Source organism: Dipodomys spectabilis, unplaced genomic scaffold (assembly GCF_019054845.1).
Source record: "Dipodomys spectabilis isolate Male_0828 unplaced genomic scaffold, ASM1905484v1 ptg000003l, whole genome shotgun sequence".
Classification (NCBI taxonomy): Eukaryota; Metazoa; Chordata; class Mammalia; order Rodentia; family Heteromyidae; genus Dipodomys; species Dipodomys spectabilis.
Genome location: NW_024870680.1, coordinates 10824196 through 10844382, shown reverse-complemented (window position 1 = coordinate 10844382; position 20187 = coordinate 10824196). Strand labels below are relative to the sequence as shown.

Sequence of the window (20187 nt, the reverse complement as noted above, 5' to 3'; positions counted from 1 at the left end):
TATTCAGGGGCAAAGAAAGTATAAGTTACTTGATGTTTTTAAATCTTAAAATCTCTCCAAAGGAGAGGATTGGCTTTGTTTCTCAAAACAGCAGGTAGGATTTCGGTTTGATTTTTTTCCCCCCATTTCTTATTTCCCTTAAAGATGGCCACAGATCAGGAGTTGACTTTGGACTTCAGGATCATCATTTCAGTGGTCATAAGAAGACCCCACGAGCAAGCAGATGCTGCCTTGCTAGGCAAACTGACAGCTAGCAGACAGATCCTTGAAAGAACAGAGACTCAAAAGACCACCCCCCCCCCCCCCCCCCCGCCACACACACATACCAGCCCCACTCCAAAAGTTAACTGAGATGAGGAGAAAGAAGATGCAAGCAGTGCAGGCTGGAGGGAGCTTCAGCCATCTTGCTGATAGAGAGGGTACAGAGCGATAATGCAGGTCACAGCAGATGCAGGATGATGGCCACATTTCCCAGCAAGACAGTCAAACTGGCCTATGAGCTCAGACATCTTTCCTGGTGCCAATTTTAGAAAATCTGTGTCACTCTTGGATGAATTTCTGTCCATGGCATGTTAGAAAGATCTCTCGGAACATGAGTCTATGGAGTTCCACTCAAAAATCCCACACCCCTAACATCACCTCTACACTTCCATCACACATTGGAATATCCACCTCATTGACAGGAGGATTTCCCATCCACACCTCCTTCTAGGTCTTATAACGGTGGGCTGGATCAGCTCATGGGAAGAGCAAGAGCTCTGGAATCACAGACAGATTTTCATAGGCTAGACTCCACCATCTGCTGGCCAAGTTACTTTGTTCTTATGTTTCTTTGTTTCTTCCATCTAGAAGTGACATAAATAATTATCCCTACCTCACAGGGCTTTTTTGTGAGGATTAAATCCGGGATGAAATGTTCGTGGTAAGAAGCTTGGCAACCCACACGCCAGACAAACAGTAGTGATTATTGTTACAACTGCAGACGAGAAAATTAAAGCTCAGGGGATTTAAGTGACTTACTCCAAGTCACAAGGGTGTTAAATGCTAAGTCATCAGAAGCAGTGTTTCTATCAAACTACAAGGTCCCCAAACCCTTTCTTCAGAAGACATTATCTCCCTTTTCCTCACATCATCTTCTGTAGATGCACACTCATGCAATGGGGTTTCCCAGGAAAACCCTAACTCCACAAAACGATTGTCCTTCCCCCCCCTCTCCCCATCCCCTAGGAAGTGTGAACATCCAAAAAGCTTCCTTGGAGGCATGGGATGGAATAACACTGAGCATCATGACCCTGCCAGAGCCCCACCCCGAGCTCACAGTGACAAGGAGCTGTGATGAAGACACAGGTGGAACTGCAGCCGGCATGGAGTGCGGAGGATGGAGGAAGCGCCAGAGCATGGAGCTGTGAGCCAGGCACGTGACGTGCATGATGGAGGTCTCCTTGGTTCAAAGGCAGACACAGGGGACTCACAACACGGACAACGCAGCAACCCTACCTTCTGCGGCTCCTTTGCCTTTCCTGTCAGGGGTCTCTAAGCCAGTGCCCCCTGAAGGATACAGGGAGACGTCCGTTGGCACAGGCCAACTGCTGGCTGTGTCCTCCGTGATCTCATACATCTGCCCCTCCATCGGCTGCAGGTGCCAGTTTAGGCCAAACAGGTGCATGGCTGTGGTGAGCAATGAGAAAAGTCATCTTTTTCTGCCAGAGGGGGAAATGGAACTCCCAAGCCATAAGGGAAGGGTGGGTGGGATGGGGAACACACATGGACATGTTCGCTTTTGTTCAACAACAGGTCCTGCGGAGAGCTCGTACAGGGTCAGGCCCTGCTTGGGAGACTGGGGACAGAATTGACCGACGTTCCATCCCTGCCCTCCAGGGCTCACAGTCTGGTGGTGCTAGACATAGGTCAGGAAAGGAAGAGACACAGGTGGTCTTTGCCATTTCTTTCAAAAGATAAAATAACAGTATTCATGAGGAAACATGTAATTTGTATCCCAAAGAGTTAAACTTTTATGTCAGCTCTTGGGCTTGAATTCAGGGCCTGGCACTTTTTATTTATTTTGTTTTCTCTCAAGGTTGATATTCTACCACTTAAGCCACAGTTCTGCTTCTATTTTGTTGTTGTTTGTTTTTGTTTGGTAGTTAATTGGAGATAAAGAATCTCCAGAATGTCCCAGCACTAGTGGTTCATGCCTGTAATTCTAGCTACTCAGGAGGCTGAGATCTGAGGATCAGGATTCAAAGCCAGCACAGGCAAGAAAGCCCTCAAGACTTCTATTTTCAATTAACTACCAAAAAAGCTGGAAGTGAGACAATGGCTCAAAATGGTAGAGCCCTAGCCTTGAGCAAAAACAGCTCAGGGACAGTGCCCAGGACCTGAATTCAAGCCCCAGGACCACCAACATTACAAAAAAAAAAAAAGAATCTCATAAAGTTTCTTGTCTGGCCTGGCTTCGAATCTGAATACTCAGATTTCAGTCTTCTAAGTAACTAGGATTACAGGCATGAGCCACCAGTGCCCGACTTACCAAGAGTTAACTTTTTAATACAAAAATACCTAGTGCAAATACACAAAATCCAACAAGTCAGAAAGAAAATAGGCAGAGAATATGAAGAGACCGTGCTTAGCATAAGAAATACCAATGGTTCTTAATCACATGCAAAGACTTGACATCACTCAGAGTGAAAGAAATCTAAGTTAAACTCTGAAATATTATTTTTCACATATGGTTTGGCAAAGATAAAAAGGGCTGAAAATATAGTATATTGGCCAAGAATGGGAAGCAAGTGCTCTCATACTTGGCTGGTATGAGCATAAATTGGTATTTGAGAAAAGCTATAAAAATTTAAATATATACACCCTTTTACCCTCAGAACTTAAAGATTACAATTCTAGAAATTTCTCCTCCAGTTATATTCACACATGAACTAAGCAATGTACATACAAGATTATTCTCCACAGCATAATTTGTAGTCATAAAATGTCATAAACCAGCCCATTGATAGGGAACTAGATAAGTTACATCCACACAATAAAGTTGTAGAGAAGCATAAAAAAGAGGGAGGAAGCTTTTTATGTATTGTTTTCTTTTTTTCTGGAACAACACTAACATGCAGAAGAGTTTTGGCATACTAACTTTGCATTTAACAAAACTGCACATCTGCTTTAATATTTCTGGAGGGATCGCCCTATACAGGAAAGAGATGCTTTGGGTTAAGTGTAAGAGGGAGACGTTTCACTAAATTTCTTCTATATAGTTCTTTTTGTACTGTATATGTACATGTTTCTATTTCAAAAATATTTTTTCCAGGATTGTAACTGCTAAAAGCTCTGACAGAACCATCTAGAAGAGGCCATAAGATAGTGAAGAACAAATACAATGCTGGAGAAGGCTATGGAGTCCGTTTGCACAGAGAGTTAGGATCCAGGACAGAACACCTGCTTTGGCAGTCAACACTTGGACCTTATCAGTAGTACAGACTCAGTTCTTCCAAGAATTCTACCCCGATTTCTCCATATAGAACAGGTATTCAGGTCCCTGGACTCCACAGGATGCTGTGGGTAGCACTCACCCCTGTGTTCCATTGATGAACATTTTCTAAAAGCCACTTTCTGGCAAACTCTGGAAGCCAGCATTCAGTCAGTCAAGGGAAGTCAAACAATTAACAAAGTCCGTTCAGAAGACCAAGGCCCTCAAGCTGGCTGGTGGTGTCATCCTAGTGATTCAGGAGGCTGAGATCTAAGGCACAGGTTTGAAGTCAACCTGGGTAGGAAGGTCTATAAGACTCTTATTGTCAGTTAACCACCAGAAAGCTGGAAGTGAAAGTGTGGCTCAAGTGGTAAAGTGTCAGGCTTGAGTAAAAAAGGTAAGGGAAAGAGCTCAGGCCTTGAGTTCAAGCACTAGTGCAGAGAAACAACAACTCCAAACCCTCAAAAACACAAGACCTATGCCCAGAGGACAGGATGACTGACCCAGCAGGAATATGGGAACATTCTATAGGCATATGGAGGCCCATCATGATTATGTTTACTGAGGACAAACTGTGTGACCAGCAGTCTACCCTGCAACTTGCATATGTAATGTCCAGTCCTCATAGCAACCCCACCATGCTCCATTTTCAGAGGTGATATTAAAATTCACAACACTGAAAAAATAATGAATTCTTGAAGAGATGATGTGCCTTCGCCTGGATTTGATCATTATGCACTGTATGTATGGATCTAATGATCACACTGTACCCTACAACTAGGTACAAATACTAGATCTCAGTTAAAAAAATTAAAGATACATAAGGTTAGTTAAAATGATAACGCTATCATTTATGAGTGGTAACCATGTGCTAGACATTCATTGTTACAAGTACTAGAAACAGCATTTCTTTAACTGTCATAACCATCCTTAAAGGTGAGTGTTAATAACCCCATTTAGCAGGTGAAGAAATGAAGGCACAAGACCAACAGCTAGATATGCAATTGACTAAGAATGACTGAGAAGTAGCAGAGTCTAGCTTAGAATCTGGAACTGACCAAACCTGAAAACATACACTATCAGTCTTTCTATCATAGAGGTCCAGGCTCTACTTACTTTGCCTTGCTCCTGTTCACTAGCTGAACGTAGCAAGGTGGGTAGCATAAAGACTTCCAGGCCTTTGCATCAAACAGCCTCCCAGGCCTTTCCAACTCTGTAGGTAGCAACCCAGCATCTGGGAGATAAAGGCAGTTGTGCTACCTTGACCCCCTTCTGGATGACATCATGAATGATGGCTTTGTGTGTGTGTGTTTGTTGGGGGGGGCGGGGGGGAGGTAACAGCCTTGAAGCCACAAAACACAGCAGAGTTACCACGGAGCACAGCATCCTCTTCTGAGTACATGTGCACACAGCCATGTGAGAGACACACATTTGATTTAGCCAGGAAGCTCCATCTACTCTGCTAACTACCATGGGAATGACCAATCATATATTTTCTCTTTGGTTACTGTGGGGAGGGAACAGAGGCAAAAACAAACAACAACAACAAAACATTGAAAAAAAATCCTGCTTCTAGCCAGGTGCTGGTGGCTAATCTTTGTAATCCTAGCAATTTAGAAGACTTGAGTTCTAAGGTTTGTGGTTTGGAGACAGTGTAGGCAGGAAAAGTCCATGAGACTCATCTTCACCTCTAGAAGTGGAGCTATGGCTCCTGTGGTATGGTAGAGCATTAGCCCTCAGCAAAGAAGCTAAGTGACAGTGTCCAGACCCTGAGCTCAAGTCTCAGTATGGGCACACACATACAGGATACACTTGTGTACATACACACCCCCATAAATAAATAGGGGAAAAAAAACCTTGCTTCCTAATTGCAGTATTCACCTCTGAGAAATGTGGATATAAATACTGTACATTTTTCCATCAGTGGGGTACCAGGTGACAAAGTGCTTTGCCAACTGTACCTAGGTGCTATGTTTCCTAATCTTTATATTTGGACTGTTGCAATTATACTGACAATAGTTGCTGACACTTACTGAGCACCTTGGTAGATACCAGTACCAGGTGAGGTGCTTTGCCCTGTTTTCCTCAAAAGAGCATGTGACAATAATAAAAAAGAACGTTTAATATGCCCAGAAGGAAGGAAAATGAAGGTCTAATTAGCTCATGTTTTTGCTTTCCATCTTCTGTCTTAATCTATATATTGGCAATTGCAAGGATAATGGAAAACTTGTTTGAACTACACACAGCTCAGTTAGATGCAGTTAAGGGGGCTACATTTCCTTGCCCATTAGAAACAATTACCTTATTCAAGTGTGCAATGGTGCTGTCTGGTTCAAAAGTCATGAAATCAGTCTTACAACAATGAATATCACTCTGACAGCTTGTGAAGAGAAACATTTTCATTAGCACAGAGATATATTTTGGGGGTAGGGTGGCTGCTACTGAGGCTTTTCAGAGTCTTGTATTCATTCCACTTTATCACTTATGACATCTACCACTTGAGTCAGAATTCCATGACTCCAGCCCAGCTTAGTGCTGGAGATGAAGTCTTTTGGATTTTTCTTCCTGGCCTGATTTCAAACACAGGTCTCACCTTCCTGATTACAGATATGAGACACCAGCTCCTTACATAAGAAGTTACAGCCAGGGGCTGGGAAGGTGGCTTAGTGGTAGAGTGCTTGCCTTGCATGCATGAGGCCCTGGGTTCGATTCCTCAGCACCACATAAGCAGAAAAGGCTGAAAGTGGCGCTGTGGCTCAAGTGGTAGAGTGCTAGCCTTGAGCTGAAGAGCTGAGGGACAGCACCCAGGCCCAGAGTTCAGGCCCCACAACCAACCAAAATAAATAAATTAATTAATTTTTAAAAAAAAAAGAAGTTACAGCCAGACACCAGTGGCTCATGCTTGTAATCCTAGCTACTTAGGAGGCTGAGACCTGAGGATTGTGGTTCCAAGCCAGCTCAGGCAGAAAAAATAAAAGTTCCCATGAGACTCTTTACTCTAATTAACCACTCAAAAACCAGAAGTGATGCTGTGTCTCAAATGGTAGAGCACTAGCCTTGCACAAAAGAGCTGAGGGACAGCGCCTATGCCCTGAGTTCAAGCCCCATGGCTGACAAAACAAAATTTTTAAAAAATTACCTTCCCCTCTCTCCCCTCTTCACCCCACTTTGCTCCTCTCTCTCCTTTTTGCTTCTTATTCCTTTCTCCCCTCCCACCCCCTATTTTTGCTGGTAGGAGGTTTTGAGCTCAAAGCCCTATGGTTTCTTGGCATGGTTTGTTTGCTCAGCTGGTGTTCTACCATTTTAAGACAATGTGAAAATTAAGTCTTTAAATTACATACACACACACACACACACACACACACACACACACACACACACACACACACACACCCCTAGGCTAGGCACTGGTGGTTCATACATATAATTCTAGGTACACAGGAGGCTGAGATTTGAGGATTGCTGTTTAAAGCCAGACTAAAAATTCTGAGACTCCTCCATCTCCAATAACCAGAAAAATGCCAGACTGAAGGCATTACTTCTGGATGGTTCCATCTCCTGGGAATCACTGGTAGAGTTGGATGCAGTGCTTTGCTTTTCTGGGTAGCTTTCTGAGTGTCTCTTTCACAGGTCATGGACACCTGTGCAGTGGAACCTCTGGTGTCCTCAACCTGACCTTTGTGCAATGAACTCCTACTTAAAGCTTCATGCATATGGGTTGCATCTCTCTCTCTCTCTCTTTCTCTCTCTCACACACATACAATGTATTATATATAATGTATATATTCCTACTCTCCTCTCTTCAAAGGTTGTACAACTAGAGACTGCCCTCAGAATCAAAGCTCAAGCAGGCACTTAAAGCCATCTAACTAATGAGAGCAGCATAGAAGTTGGCATCACCATTTGAATGTATAATACAACAAATGCTTTACTTATAGATTTCAATTGGGTCCTCCTATTAAGGCAGGTTGAAAACATGCAAGGAGAACATATAGAATGTATGAGGGAAGCGGAGCTGTGACTCAAGTGTAGAGTGTCAGACTTGAGACAAAAAGCTAAGGACAACACTCCTTTCTGCACCCCCACCCCACCCTGCAAAAGAAAAAAAAATAGTGGCTTATAGAATGGATGAGTTACAGTGATATTCTCCGGCTTCAGAGTGGTGACTTTCAAACTTAGGGATCTGTATTCCTAAACCATACTACCTCTTCCTTATATTTTACTTAAATAAAAGATAAAATATGTGCAATGTAAATATACAGCTAATGAAGGCTCAAATGAACATTAAGTGGGGATTAATAGCAATCACACTCCCCACATCAGCCCTCATCTAAAGCTGTGTAAAAAACAAATTCATGTTAGCCATATGATGTGGAAGTAACAGCCAAGGATTTAAACAACAACAAAAATCTAAGAAATATAAATGGTTCTAAAAATGGACCAGATCACTGAAATAATATATAATTATTGCATTCCTCATTCTCTGAGGAATTAATGGTAACCACCCTCCACCAAAGCACATCACAAGATTATCTAAATTACATCCTGCCAGTGCATATTTCTAACTATGTGGCAAACTCCTGTTCAAGTACTCAGAAAGCAACCTAAAGAAGAAATCTGATACAGGTTTTCCCTTTAGCCAGGTTTGTAATTCAATGAAAAGGTGAAAAGATGTTAAAGAGTTCAGAAAAAGGCAGGAAAAAGGTATGCAGTTCACAGGATCAGGCACATTGAAATGTTAATGATTTCTAAAAGCCAAAAGCCAAGGTGTGGGAAGTTAGGATTCCTGGGCTCTGGTCAATCTGATCCCAGGGCTGACATTTTCCTGTCGCCTTTTTCTGCCCAGTGAGACATGAGAGATGGTTCTGAAAGTGCAAGTTCCGCTCTGACATTTTGAAGAAAGGCTCTATAGATGTTCAGACACGAAGGTTCCCTTAGCACCAAGCCAGTAGGAGGCAATTAACAAAGTCATTATGCCCCAATGTGAGACAGGAGAGTTTCTACTGTCAGATTGTACCATCGCTAGTTTCCCTTCTAAAACCCAGGGCAGAAACCACTTGTATTTGGACCTGAGCAGCTCCAGGGAGTGACTAGAAATTGTTAAATTGTCATAACCCTCAAGAAACTGTTGAGTCAAGTGATATTTTTTTGGTTTCAAAAGTGGGAACCAACCCAACCCCATGGCTGGGTACCCACTTTTCTGTTTTACATTAGTGCTCAGATTTGGGGTGTTTTGTTTCTGTTTTTTTTTCTTTATGTTGTTTGTTTTGAAATGAAGTGATTTTGATAAACTTGAAGTTACCAAAGTGTTCTGGCTTATGGTCCCTTGAATGAGGAAAACAACAATAAAACAAAAGGCAAAACAATAAGAAAAAACAATTTGCAAGGTAGTATTCCTGTTTTGCTACAAAGCAACAACATTCAAAAGTTTCAGACCAAGAAGCTACAGACACAATTTAACAGAAAAAGATCTAGAAGCAACCTGGGTGTCTAAAAATAGGAGAATAGCTTTTAACTTATGTCACAGGCACTAGGTGGAATGTAAAGCAGTCATTAGATAGATAGATAGATAGATAGATAGATAGATAGATAGATAGATAGATAGATGACAGGTAGAGGAAGCATCTTTCTAAAATCAGGTATATACAATTAAAAAAAATCTGTAACCAAATACATAAAAATGACACTAAGCTTTGAACTGTAGTGCTAAGCTTGTGGATACATTTGGTTTTCTAGTTTCCAAAAGCAGTTTAGTGCTGTTTTATACTGAAAAGGAAATTCTACAACTAGTCTCATGCTGTTACTGGCAGAAATGATAACAGTAAAAGGGAAGAGGTTTTAATTTTAAGTTTACACTAGACGGGGGGAGGGGGTGGAAGCTATATATGTATGTCATTTGAACTTTCTATAAACTCCCAAGACAGATAGGAAGTGATAAATCCAAATTTGATCTCTGATCTGAATGGTCACAAAGTCCAGGTACGGCTCCATGACCTCATACTGCTGATGAATTACAGTAGCTACAATTAAATTACAATTAAGATTTAAGGCAAAGCCTTTCATTACCAGCATAGCTCAATATGCTCCTGGGGACTTCCTTTTCAGGGGAAATAGCAGGGGCCCCAATCTTTTCATACCTGGAAGGCCACAGGCAAAATCACATACAAACTGGGCAGTGAGGCTCACACCTGCTATCCTAACTACCTAGGAGGCTGAAGTCGGAGGATTGAAGCCAGTCCAAGCAGGAAAGTTCATGAGACTCTGATCTCCAATTAACCAGCAAAAGTCCAGAGGCAGAGCTGTGGCTCAAATGGTAAAGCAGCAGCCTTGAGTGAAAAAGCGAAGGAACAGGCCCTGAGTTGGAGCACCAACAACAACCACAAAAACAAAATGTAAGTCAGCAATTTGTCTATAGCAGAATCAGCATGCAGAAGGGAGCCTACCAAAGTGTGTAGAGGTTGGCCATTTACTAGTGTTCTGACTTTGGGCAAAATGCTTAGCCCCTCTGAGGCTAGGCTTCATTCTCTGTAAAAGGAAGATAATAATATCTACCTTTAAGACTAACTGAGATCATGTATGAACTCTGCTTAGGGCTATACCTGGCACATAGCGGGAACAAATGGGAGCTGCTGTCATTACTGTTCTTTGCTATGCGGATTCCCGTAATTCTTGTATGCACTGGAATCTATGTAAGCTAGTTCTCTGACATAACTTTTTCTTCTTTCTCTGTATTCCTCACTGTTCCTCTGCCACACCACTTGCAGATTTCCTGAAGCTGAGGACATTCTCCTGTTCCTATGAGATGACAGAGTTTCTGTTCTCCTGAGGCCATTCTTGGGTGTGACAGGTTGGGCCCAGGATTGAGAGAGATTTGTCCAGTAGATAAAACAGCTTTTCAAAGCATATTCACTCTAAAGCAGCCTGACAGGATCCCACGGGTGACTACGTGGGGCTAATTTTAAATCAAGTAAATATATTGCTTTCCCTCCTGTGTCTGGATAAACTTGACTGCAACGATCAGGGCTACTGTCTCTCACTTCCAAAGTCAGTGTTTTCTGGAGAATAGACCGTGGCACCATTTATCATTTTTCTGTACCACCTAGTGCTGTGGGGAAGGAGGCCTTTCATAAAGTAGGAAACAGAAGCACCCATGGTCAATACAGGAGAGAAATATCAATTTAACTGCAGAATATTGAAGACTGGTGACAAAGCAAATTGTAGGAGAATGGGAACAGAATCTAATTTGTACAGAACAGCCTCAACCACTTATTATTTTAGTAAAGCTGTCATTTGCTGGGCACCATTTATCCAGCAGGCTCTCCCTAGCACCTCATCTATATACCCTTAAAGATTAACCACCTCCCCCAAACTTTGGACTAATCTCAGCACGGTCATCAGGCCCTGCCTGCTGGATTCTCAACACTCTCCTGATTCCAGATTGGAGAAAATGGCAGGAAAGGGTTATCAGCCAGATCCTGGGGCGGAGGCTGCAGTTGTTTGACTGTTTTTATCCTGTGGAGCCTCAGTTTCCTTATCAATAAGTTGGTCATTAAAGTACCCAACTTCAAAGAGATGAAAAGTAGTGAAATGTTCTCCATGAGTATTTCAGTGCTTGGTTTTTACTGCATACGCTATTACCAGATGGTGGCCTTTCTTGTGGGCAGCATCCACTCGGAGTCATTTTTATGATGTTTCAAGGTTTACACAGAGGAAGTGAGGTAAAGACCTATCAGGAGTGGGGGCACTGAGGAGCCCGAGTGTTTGCCTTGAGAAGGTACTGTTACACTGACTTTTTGGTCTCAGTGATACACTAGCTCCCTTCAGGGTCCAGGTGAGGAGATTCAGGCTTGATTAAGTGTATTTGTGGTGGGATCTAGGCCTGAGCTGACACAAAGTCTTCAAGACTCCTAGTTGTGAGCTTCTCCCATTCAATGACCCTGTACTTAAGTCAGAGCTGAAAGTCTTCTAAGAGCAGGAAAGCTGTTCATACTCATGTCTTGTTCTTCTACTTACTGCTTCCTGGATGAAGGGAGACATGGCCTGATAAGCCAGGCCACATGGAGGGGCTGAACCCACAGGACCTGCCAGGATAGGCCTTATGAGGCCTTCTCTTTGGGGTAGAGGATCATTCTTCCTACCCATAGCACCCCGTTCAGAGGAGGAAAGACAGGAGGAAAGGGAGGTGCCAGACATTATGGAGGTTGTTATTAAAACAATTATGGCTCTCACTTCTTAAAATTTGGCCCCATGTATCACCTAACAATACTGGAGATGTTGTACTCATTATGTCATTTGGCAAACTCTTTCAGGCAGATACTATTAATAACCCATTTTATACATCAGGTATCTCAAAAACAAGCTACAGAGTAGATGTAATGGCTCTCTCTTTAGAAAACCAGGACTCGGGCTGGGAAGGTGGCTCAGTGGTAGAGCGCTTGCCTTGCATGCCTGAGGCCCTGGGTTCGATTCCTCAGCACCACAGAAGCATAAAAGAAAAAAGCCGGAAGCGGCGCTGTGGCTCAAGTGGTAGAGCGCTAGTCTTGAGCTGAAGAGCTGAGGGACAGAGCCCAGGCCCAGAGTTCAAGCCCCACGACCGGACCCAAAATAAAAAAGAAAGAAAGAAAAAGAAAACCAGGACTCTAGCACTGTCCACAATGGCTCTATTCATAGAAACCTCCAATACCCCAGGCTCTCAGTGTCAACTCCAAGTCCTAAGTTCTGCTCACAAAACTGCCACAGATACACAGGACAGGCTTCCATTCAGTCCTGATCAGAACAGAAATGGATTCTGATAAGACAGCCACCAAGGGAGCAGACATCCACCAAGGAATCCTACAGAGAGGACGTGCTTTAACCTAGTGAAAGCCTCTTGCTCTTTATTATTCAAGGCTTCAGTAATAATCCGGGCCTCAAAGAGACCCAAGGGCTGGCCTGCCTGTGCATGCTGCTCTGTGGGGAGGAACAGGCAGCCCTGGCCTTCTGGGGCAGCCAACACAACAGCGCCAGGTCTGGGAGAATAGTTATCAGTTCCCAAGGGGGAACACGCTGGCGTAAAGCTCTGCCAGGGTTAGATTCTTTCCTTTGTGTCACCTGTGTCCAAGCATCAGCACAAATCACAGGGCTGCCTAAGGCATGTCAGTATGAAGGTGACCCAACTTAGCTTCTCACCAAGACCACCCCCTCTCAACCCCCGCCCCCCTGACCTGCACTAAGGATTGAATAAGGCCGAAGAAAAACATGGGGTTGGTTATTCCTGGGAGATGGTAAGAGCAGAATATGCCTGTTGCTACGTTACATTTCCATAGCTACTAGAATTCAAATTGTGTTTGGTCCTATAGGGCAATGTTTCTATTTCCTGATTTCCTTTGCACATTAACCATGTAACTGAATTTTTCCATGATCAAAAGTCAAGCCGGAAGTGGCCTCCATTGTACTCCCAAATAAGGCTTTAATTTGTGAATATATTATTATTACTATTATAGTTTTGGTGATAGTGGATCTTGAACCCATGACCTCTAGGCTCTCTCTCAGCTTTCTGGCTCATGGCTGGCATTTTAGCACTTGAATCATGTCTCCAACCTAGCTTTTGCTTGTTATTTTAGAGATGAAATCGTAGATTGTTTTGTGTAGGCTGCCTTCAAGCCTCAGTCCTCCAGGTCTCAGCCTTCTAGGAAGCTAGGATTACAGGTCTGAGCCACTGGCACCTGGTGTGTATATATTATTAAGGTAGGCCTTTTCCCACTGGTTATAGGAAACACGAGCAGACAGATGAACATGGAACCTGACACTCAGCTTAGGGACTTGGGATAATATTTCTCTACGATGAGCAGCGCTTTGAAGGAACATTATAAACATCTTGGAGCATTTTTAAAGTCTCTCCTTTCCTCTTCACAGCTTCCTAGGCTCTGGCTGCTCAGGCAATTTCCAGCCATCTGGTAGAGGTGAGGTGCCTACTATTCTTTGCTGAGCACACACACCTGATGTGGTTTGGCCCTTTGAGTAGCAAGTTCAAGGCAGTACTAAAGTGCAGGCACTACTCTGATGATACAGATGGTGATGATGATGATGATGATGATGATGATGATGATGATGAAGAAGATCACAGTGTGGGCAATTGCCATCATCACTAACAGCATTACCATACCCAGCACTGTGACAAATGCTTAGACACCATGGGCACTGATGGTGCATGTCTATGATCCTGGATACTCCTTAGGAGGCTGACACCTGGAGAATCACAGTTTGAAGTTAGTTTGGAAAGAAAAATCGGTGAGACTCTATCTCTAATTAGCCAGCAAAATGCCAGATGGGAGGCATGTCTCAAGTGGTACTATCTAAGTGAGAGCACAAGGCCTGGAGTTCAAGACCCAGTACTGGCACAAAAACTTAAAAAAACAAAACAAAAATACCCCAAACCTGTCCATTAATCTGTGAGGGAGGTTTTCTATTGCCCTCATTGGAAAAAATGAGGAAAGTAAGTCTCAAAGAGATTCAATAACTTTCCCAATGTTTCTACTTAATATGAGGTGAAGATTAAAGATAAGTCCGAGTCAAATCTAGACTGCTCTGATTCTGTGGCTAACCACTACACTCTGTTGCTTTTAGATTAAGTACAGAACTACAGAAATGACAAAGATGGGGACAAGTATCACCAGTCTCTTCATTATATGGACCTGATGTACAGCTCAAATTTTGTTGGCAGTATTTCCCTGAGGATAAAGCCTTGAAGTACTATTGCTTAAGATCCAAGTTTTAAAAAGCCTCTTCAATACTTACTGAACATGATGCTTTGGGATCTTACTATGCCCTCTACTTAGAATAGATTCTCAATTTAAAAAAAAATCCTTGTGGCTTTGAGTAAATGACTTACCCTTCGTAGGCCTCAGCTTCTCCTATGTAAACGTGTACATAAAAATAACCCAGCTTGCTGGTGCTGGTGACTCACACCTGTAATCCTAGCTACTCAGGAGGCTGAGACCTGAGGAACACAGTTCAAAGCCAGCAGGGGCAGGAAAGTCTGTGGAACTCTTATCTCCGATAAAACCACCAGAAAACCTGAAGTGGTGCTGTGGCTCAAGTGGTAGAGTGTTAGCCTTGAGCTGAAGAGCTGAGGGACAGCATCCAGGCCCAGAGTTCAAGCCCCACGACTGACAAAACACAAAAACAAAACAAACAAAAAAACCCAGCTGGGCACTGGTGGCTCATGCCTGTAATCCTAGCTACTCAGGAGGCTGAGATCTGAGGGTCAGGTTGGAAGCAAGTCTGGGAGACTCTATCTCCAATTAATCACCAGAGAGCTAGAAGTGGAGCTTTGGCTTTGAACAATAAAAGCTCAAGGCTCTGAGTTCAAGACCCAGGACTGGCACCAAAAAAAGAAAAAAGAAAAAAAAAAGACAGTGCCTAGCACATGGTCGGCATTCGACAAGTGTTTGTTGGATGACATTGCTAGGGAGCTCAAATGAGAAACACATGTCATGCTCACAAGCAGGGACCCTGCCACACATGACAAGCCCACAATTCATATGAGCTGCTGTTGGTTGCTATATATGATCAGATTTGCTGCTGGGGGAGGGGGGGTAGGGTCAGCGGTCGAAAAAACCCTATTCTGAGCCTCAGAAATGGGAAACAGTGATCCAGAAGATGTTCCTTACACACAAGATGGTCTATACAGTCATAACACCTGGTTTACCACTTACTGGCTCTCTAATCTCAACGAGTTGCTTGACAGCAGTAGGCCTCCATTTCCCTCTTGGTTCTACTTAGTACACTGACTATTAAAGACAGAGGGTCTGAAAAGCCTCATACAGAAGGGAGGGACTGTAGCAGCCTTTGCCTGGTAGAGCCTCTCTTCCAAGGGGAAAGAGGGCAGGAAGGGACTGGGATTTCTGCAGCCCTACATCCAAGTCCTCTGTGAAGTAGACACTGAGGCTCAGAGATAGGCAGACTGCAGGAATGGCCACTGCTCTGCTCCCTCTTCTGACACAGGTACCACGAGTGGTCAAGGTTTCCAAGAGCCATCGTTTGCCTTTGTGTAGGCAGCTCTGACTTCCAGAAAGCCATTCTTATCTTCTCTTTCAATATCCTCCTCTATTTATAAGCTCTGGGCCTCCTGGATGTTTTATCTGATCTTCTTGCTTACAATGAATCACTCTCTCCCTTCCAAGATCCCACAGTGATTTAAGGTTTAAAGTCTGGTCCTGTTCCTTTTTTTAGATCACCTGCCTCACATCACGAAGAGTCCTCAGTACACCTGGGTCTCCATGAACTTCTGGACAATTCAAAGGCAGTCAACCCATTTGATCCAGTGTTGTTCCTCAAAGATCCACTCAGAAGATGTTCTCACAGGGCGAATCCTGAATTTCCTGAAAGCCCCACCCCCAGGGAGGTCCTGGGCTGCTGAACCTGAGTTTCCAGCTGTCCCCAAGGGCAGGAGGCTCATCCCCTAAGACTGAACCTTCCAGGTGTTTTCTTGCAGCTCACAAGGCTGCTGAGATAGTAATGTACATTTTACCAGCAAGGAAACCAAGACTCTGGGTTCATTCAGATGCAGGTCTGACTGTGTTCAAAGTCTGTGCTTTCCCTGGACCACTGTGTTGCTGCCCTGAGAAGGATGAAGCTGTTTTGTTATGGTTTTGGTGTTTGACTGAGAGGTGGAAGCACTCAATGGGGGAAAAGAAATACTGTGTTTGACAAGCATCTTTGCTGGCACCATCTCCTTCTCCATTCTGCCCCTCTCTGTTCCCCAACATGAAGAGCCCCTGAGCTATGTTCACCCATCTCTGCCTAGATCCTGGCACCCCAAGTGTTGCCCTGACTGCTGCAGCAAATTCCCTCCACAAACGCTAGGTATTTACAAAGCCAACGAACAGCCATCAGGGAGACTGTGTCTCTCTCTTACTCTCTTGCTCTCCGCACGTAAATGCAATTAAATCATGTTATTGCACAGTAATTAGTCCGGATAAAAATAAGACTGGGGAGGGGGCATGATTCCAAGAATGCTAAATTCTGTAAAAAAAAAAAAAAAACAAGTCCTTTTTCCATACTTCTTGAGTAAAATTATAAAAGCAGTAACCTGACTTATAGTGTGAGGCAATTTCCTAACCAATTGCCATCTCTGGGACTTAAAATTGCCCCCCTGGCAGGGGCCTGCAAGCCCTAGGAGTGGGTGCTGGTCTTGTAGGGGCCGGGCCCTGCTCTTGATAGAGGAGGCTGAGATGTGAGGATCACAGTTCAAAGCCAGGCAGAAAAGTCTGTGAGACTCTTCAATTAACCACAGAAAAGTGGAAGCTGAGCTGCGGCTTTAAATGGTAGAGTGCTAGTAGTTAGCTAAAAAGCTCAGGAACAGTGCCCATGTCCTAAGTTCAAACACCAGGACTGGCAGGAAAAAACAAAACAAAACAAAACTGAAGGTACTAGTAAAAATTCTGGTCTCTCTTTCTTTAGACAATGTTTCCCAACTCAGGAGGTGCTTGTGCCTCAAATTCAACGCATCATGACTGCCAGGGGCAGGAGACACAGGCTACCTTTGCTAGTGGCTCCTGGTAGTAAGAGCCAGGTGTCTGAGAGCCCTCTCATCCCCATCCTACCAGCCCAGCCAGAACAAGGTTCAAGGTTCTTGCTTGGAGTCACCCAGGGACCAGGAACAGGTATGGCCATAAGCCAGTCTTTGGCTCCATGCAGACTGCATCTCAGCAGCCCCCTCTGCTAGTCCCCCCCCCCCCCAGTTTCCCAGAGCCATTTCTTACTCTCCTATGATGCCCACAAGAACTTGGGAATCTCTATTCTATCCCTCTAACTCCCTGCCTTACATCTGTTGGGGCTGGTTCCCATGCCCTCCCCCCTCCTTCCTCTACCTCTAGAAACTTTTCCTGAGCCCAGGTGACTTCATGCCAGATGGGCACAAGAAGCTGGGCCATGACACAGTATGGGGGAGATTTTTCCTGTTCTCAAGGACCTTGTGATCCAATGGTGGAGACAGATAATAAACATACAATGTCAACAGCCCTTCCATTACAATAGTGGTGAACACCACTGGCAATAAGAAGCAGAGAAATGAGGTTCTGGCTTAGTGTGAGGGAATAAAAGAGCTTCCCCAAATAAATGGCACTAGAGAGAATCTCTTGATAAGAACTGGCTGGGAGAATGGGTGTCTTCCTCCAGACGGAAGATGTTTTAGTCTCTTGAACTCAAAGCTACTTGTGACCCTCTACCTCCCACTAATAAAGTGATTGACTTAAGACAGACACAGAGTACAAATGCTACCAGACAGTAGGGAGACTGGACACTTGGCTAGGAGCCTGAAACTGAGTCATGTTCTTCCAAAGATGGTCTAGCACTGAGTAAGCAAGGTTTTGAACCTCTTGTATCATGTCTCCCCAGGAAGCTCACTACAGAGAATACATCTTCCTCAAAATACCAACACAAGGCAACAGAGAGGCACACAGATATTCATAGAAGTGTTGTTTAGACTAATGAGTAACTAGACTTCTCAGGAATAGAACTGGATAGCCACAGCACAAATGTACTACAGCTGTTATAAGAATAAGACTTGTAAGCCAACTGCTAGTGGCTCAGGCCTAGAATCCTAGCTACTCAGGAGGCTGAGATCTGAGAACTACGGTTTAAAGCCAGCCCAGGCAGGAAAGTCCGTGATACTCTTATCTCCAATTAACTACCAAAAAACAAACAAACAAACAAAGAACCCTAGAAGTGAAGCTGTGACTCAAGTGGTAGAATGTCAGCCTTGAGAGAAAAAGCTAAGGGACAGTGTCTAGTCCCAGAATTCAAGCTCCACGACACACGGACACACGGAAACACACAAACGGACACACAGACACACATACACACACACAGAGTTCCCTGGGCTCTGGCTACTGGTTAAATTCTGCCATCAGTAGAAGATTGGAGAATGGGAGGAGGATAAGGTTGAGATCTCTGTTTTCTGAGTCCATCACCACCAATCTCTCACAAAGCCCACTGCTCCTGAGAAGCGCTTTCTCTGATAGTTGCCTTCTCCATATTGTGGTAAGCATGTCTTCCTGTCCCCCTTCATGCCTTGTGTGGTTAGCTCTGGGTTGTACTGATCATTGGCATATAGCTCTCGCCTTTGTAATTAGCTTCTTTATTACACTCTTCTTGAATTAAAATAAAACGCAAATGAACAATCAAATGCAAGAATAAACAAGCCAGTTTTACTGTTTAATAATTCCATCGCCAGAAGATCACTAGTGACTATTCTATCACGGAGCAGGCTCTGCAAACTGGAAAGTTTTCCTTCATGCTGAGCTGAAACATGTTGCATGACTCAGAATTTCATCTGGCGTTTTCTTTGTTCATTTTTTCACTCCTGTCTCACAGATGAAGAAGTTAGAGAGCCTGGGGTGGGGGCACAAGGCCTTGCCCAGGTGGCAAGACTAGCTAGTATGGGCAGGAAGGAGGACACAGATAAGATTGAGTCTGCAGGTCAGGTACTTCACTCTCTCACTCTACAAAGGGACTCTCTGAAACAGCTTGCTCCCCCCACAGCTACCTGGGGCCCCCTACTTTTACACCTTGGGCTCTGTGCTCTGAACAGTAGGAGTGGGTCTGCACCCTGGGACTAAGCCTGTCCACTCCCGTATGCGTCAGACAACTGCAGAGCCATGCTGGCCTCAAAGCCTTCCTTTGGGGTTGCTGGAAGATATTTGTCCAGGGTTTGTTATAAAGAACATAACCTATATATATCTTGCTATTAGCAATTCCTACAGAGCAGCAAGAGGGAATCGATCTTGAAGAGAAAGGCGGTAATGCAGGATCCTGTATCTTTATCACTTTTTCCTTCTTCTAAAAGACCAAGTTCAATCATCTGCGTCTCCCATTCTTTGGGCTATAAAACGAAATCTATGGCTTCTGTCCAAAAGGCCTGATGTGAAGTCAGAGAGAAAGGAGAGAAAATGAGCCCTACTGATCACTAATAACACCCAGGCCCCAAGCACAGAGAGCCTGTGCTTACCAAGTAAATGACATCTGAGACCTGATGCTGCATGAGCTGAACTAGGTGGGGATAAGTCAGGAGGAAGTCACACTGGCTTCAGTTTCCAATTCTTTCCTTTCTCATCTCATGTCCATTTCACGTATGTCATAGCAGGACAGAAACACACATTTGTGTCACCATGCTTTCTTCCAACTGTTTTCGTGCCTAGACAATCCTTGGCAGACTCAACCTTCCTACAAAGTCCTGCATGCAAATAAACTCCTGTTTGTTTGTCTGTTTGTTATTTAGGTAGGTACTTGGATTTCAATTCAGGGCCTCATACTGGCTTGGCTCTACCTCTTGAAACATGTCTCTAGTCCAGATTTTTTGATGGTTATTTGGGGTGGGGGGGCATGCTGGGCTGGCTTTGAAACTTGGTCTTCTGGATCTCAGCCTCCTTAAGTAGCTAGGATTACAGGCATGAGCCACCAGCACCTGGCTGCAATGAACCATGTGCCAGGTTTTGTGCAAAGGCCTGGGTATGCAGCAGAGAGGAAATAGGAGATGGGAGAGGATTTAACAACAGCACTCCTGGCAGACAAAGACTATCACAGTTCTCTACAAATCACACTTCTTGTCCAAGTTCACTTCTACCAGCATTGGCTAGACAGCCTAACCTCACAAACTGGGTGACCCAGCTTCTTCCAGACAAAGAATTGCAATAATGCTCCACCAGGCAAAGCTCTCTGATAGTTGCCTTTGG

The 20187-nt window shown here is 44.1% G+C and overlaps 1 protein-coding gene across 6 annotated transcripts in view; it reads right to left on the bottom strand.

Annotated features, from left to right (window-relative positions):
• Window positions 1-20187, bottom strand: part of Tenm4 (teneurin transmembrane protein 4) — a 411966-nt gene that overhangs the window by 198252 nt on the left and 193527 nt on the right. For 4 of the 6 annotated variants that reach the window (XM_042690307.1, XM_042690322.1, XM_042690315.1 and 1 more), the window contains one exon: window positions 1498-1668. In XM_042690307.1, coding sequence (XP_042546241.1) covers window positions 1498-1668 — 171 coding nt within the window. The remainder of the gene's footprint in view (window positions 1-1497; window positions 1669-20187) is intronic. The other 2 variants (XM_042690345.1, XM_042690339.1) reach the window with 1 other exon arrangement.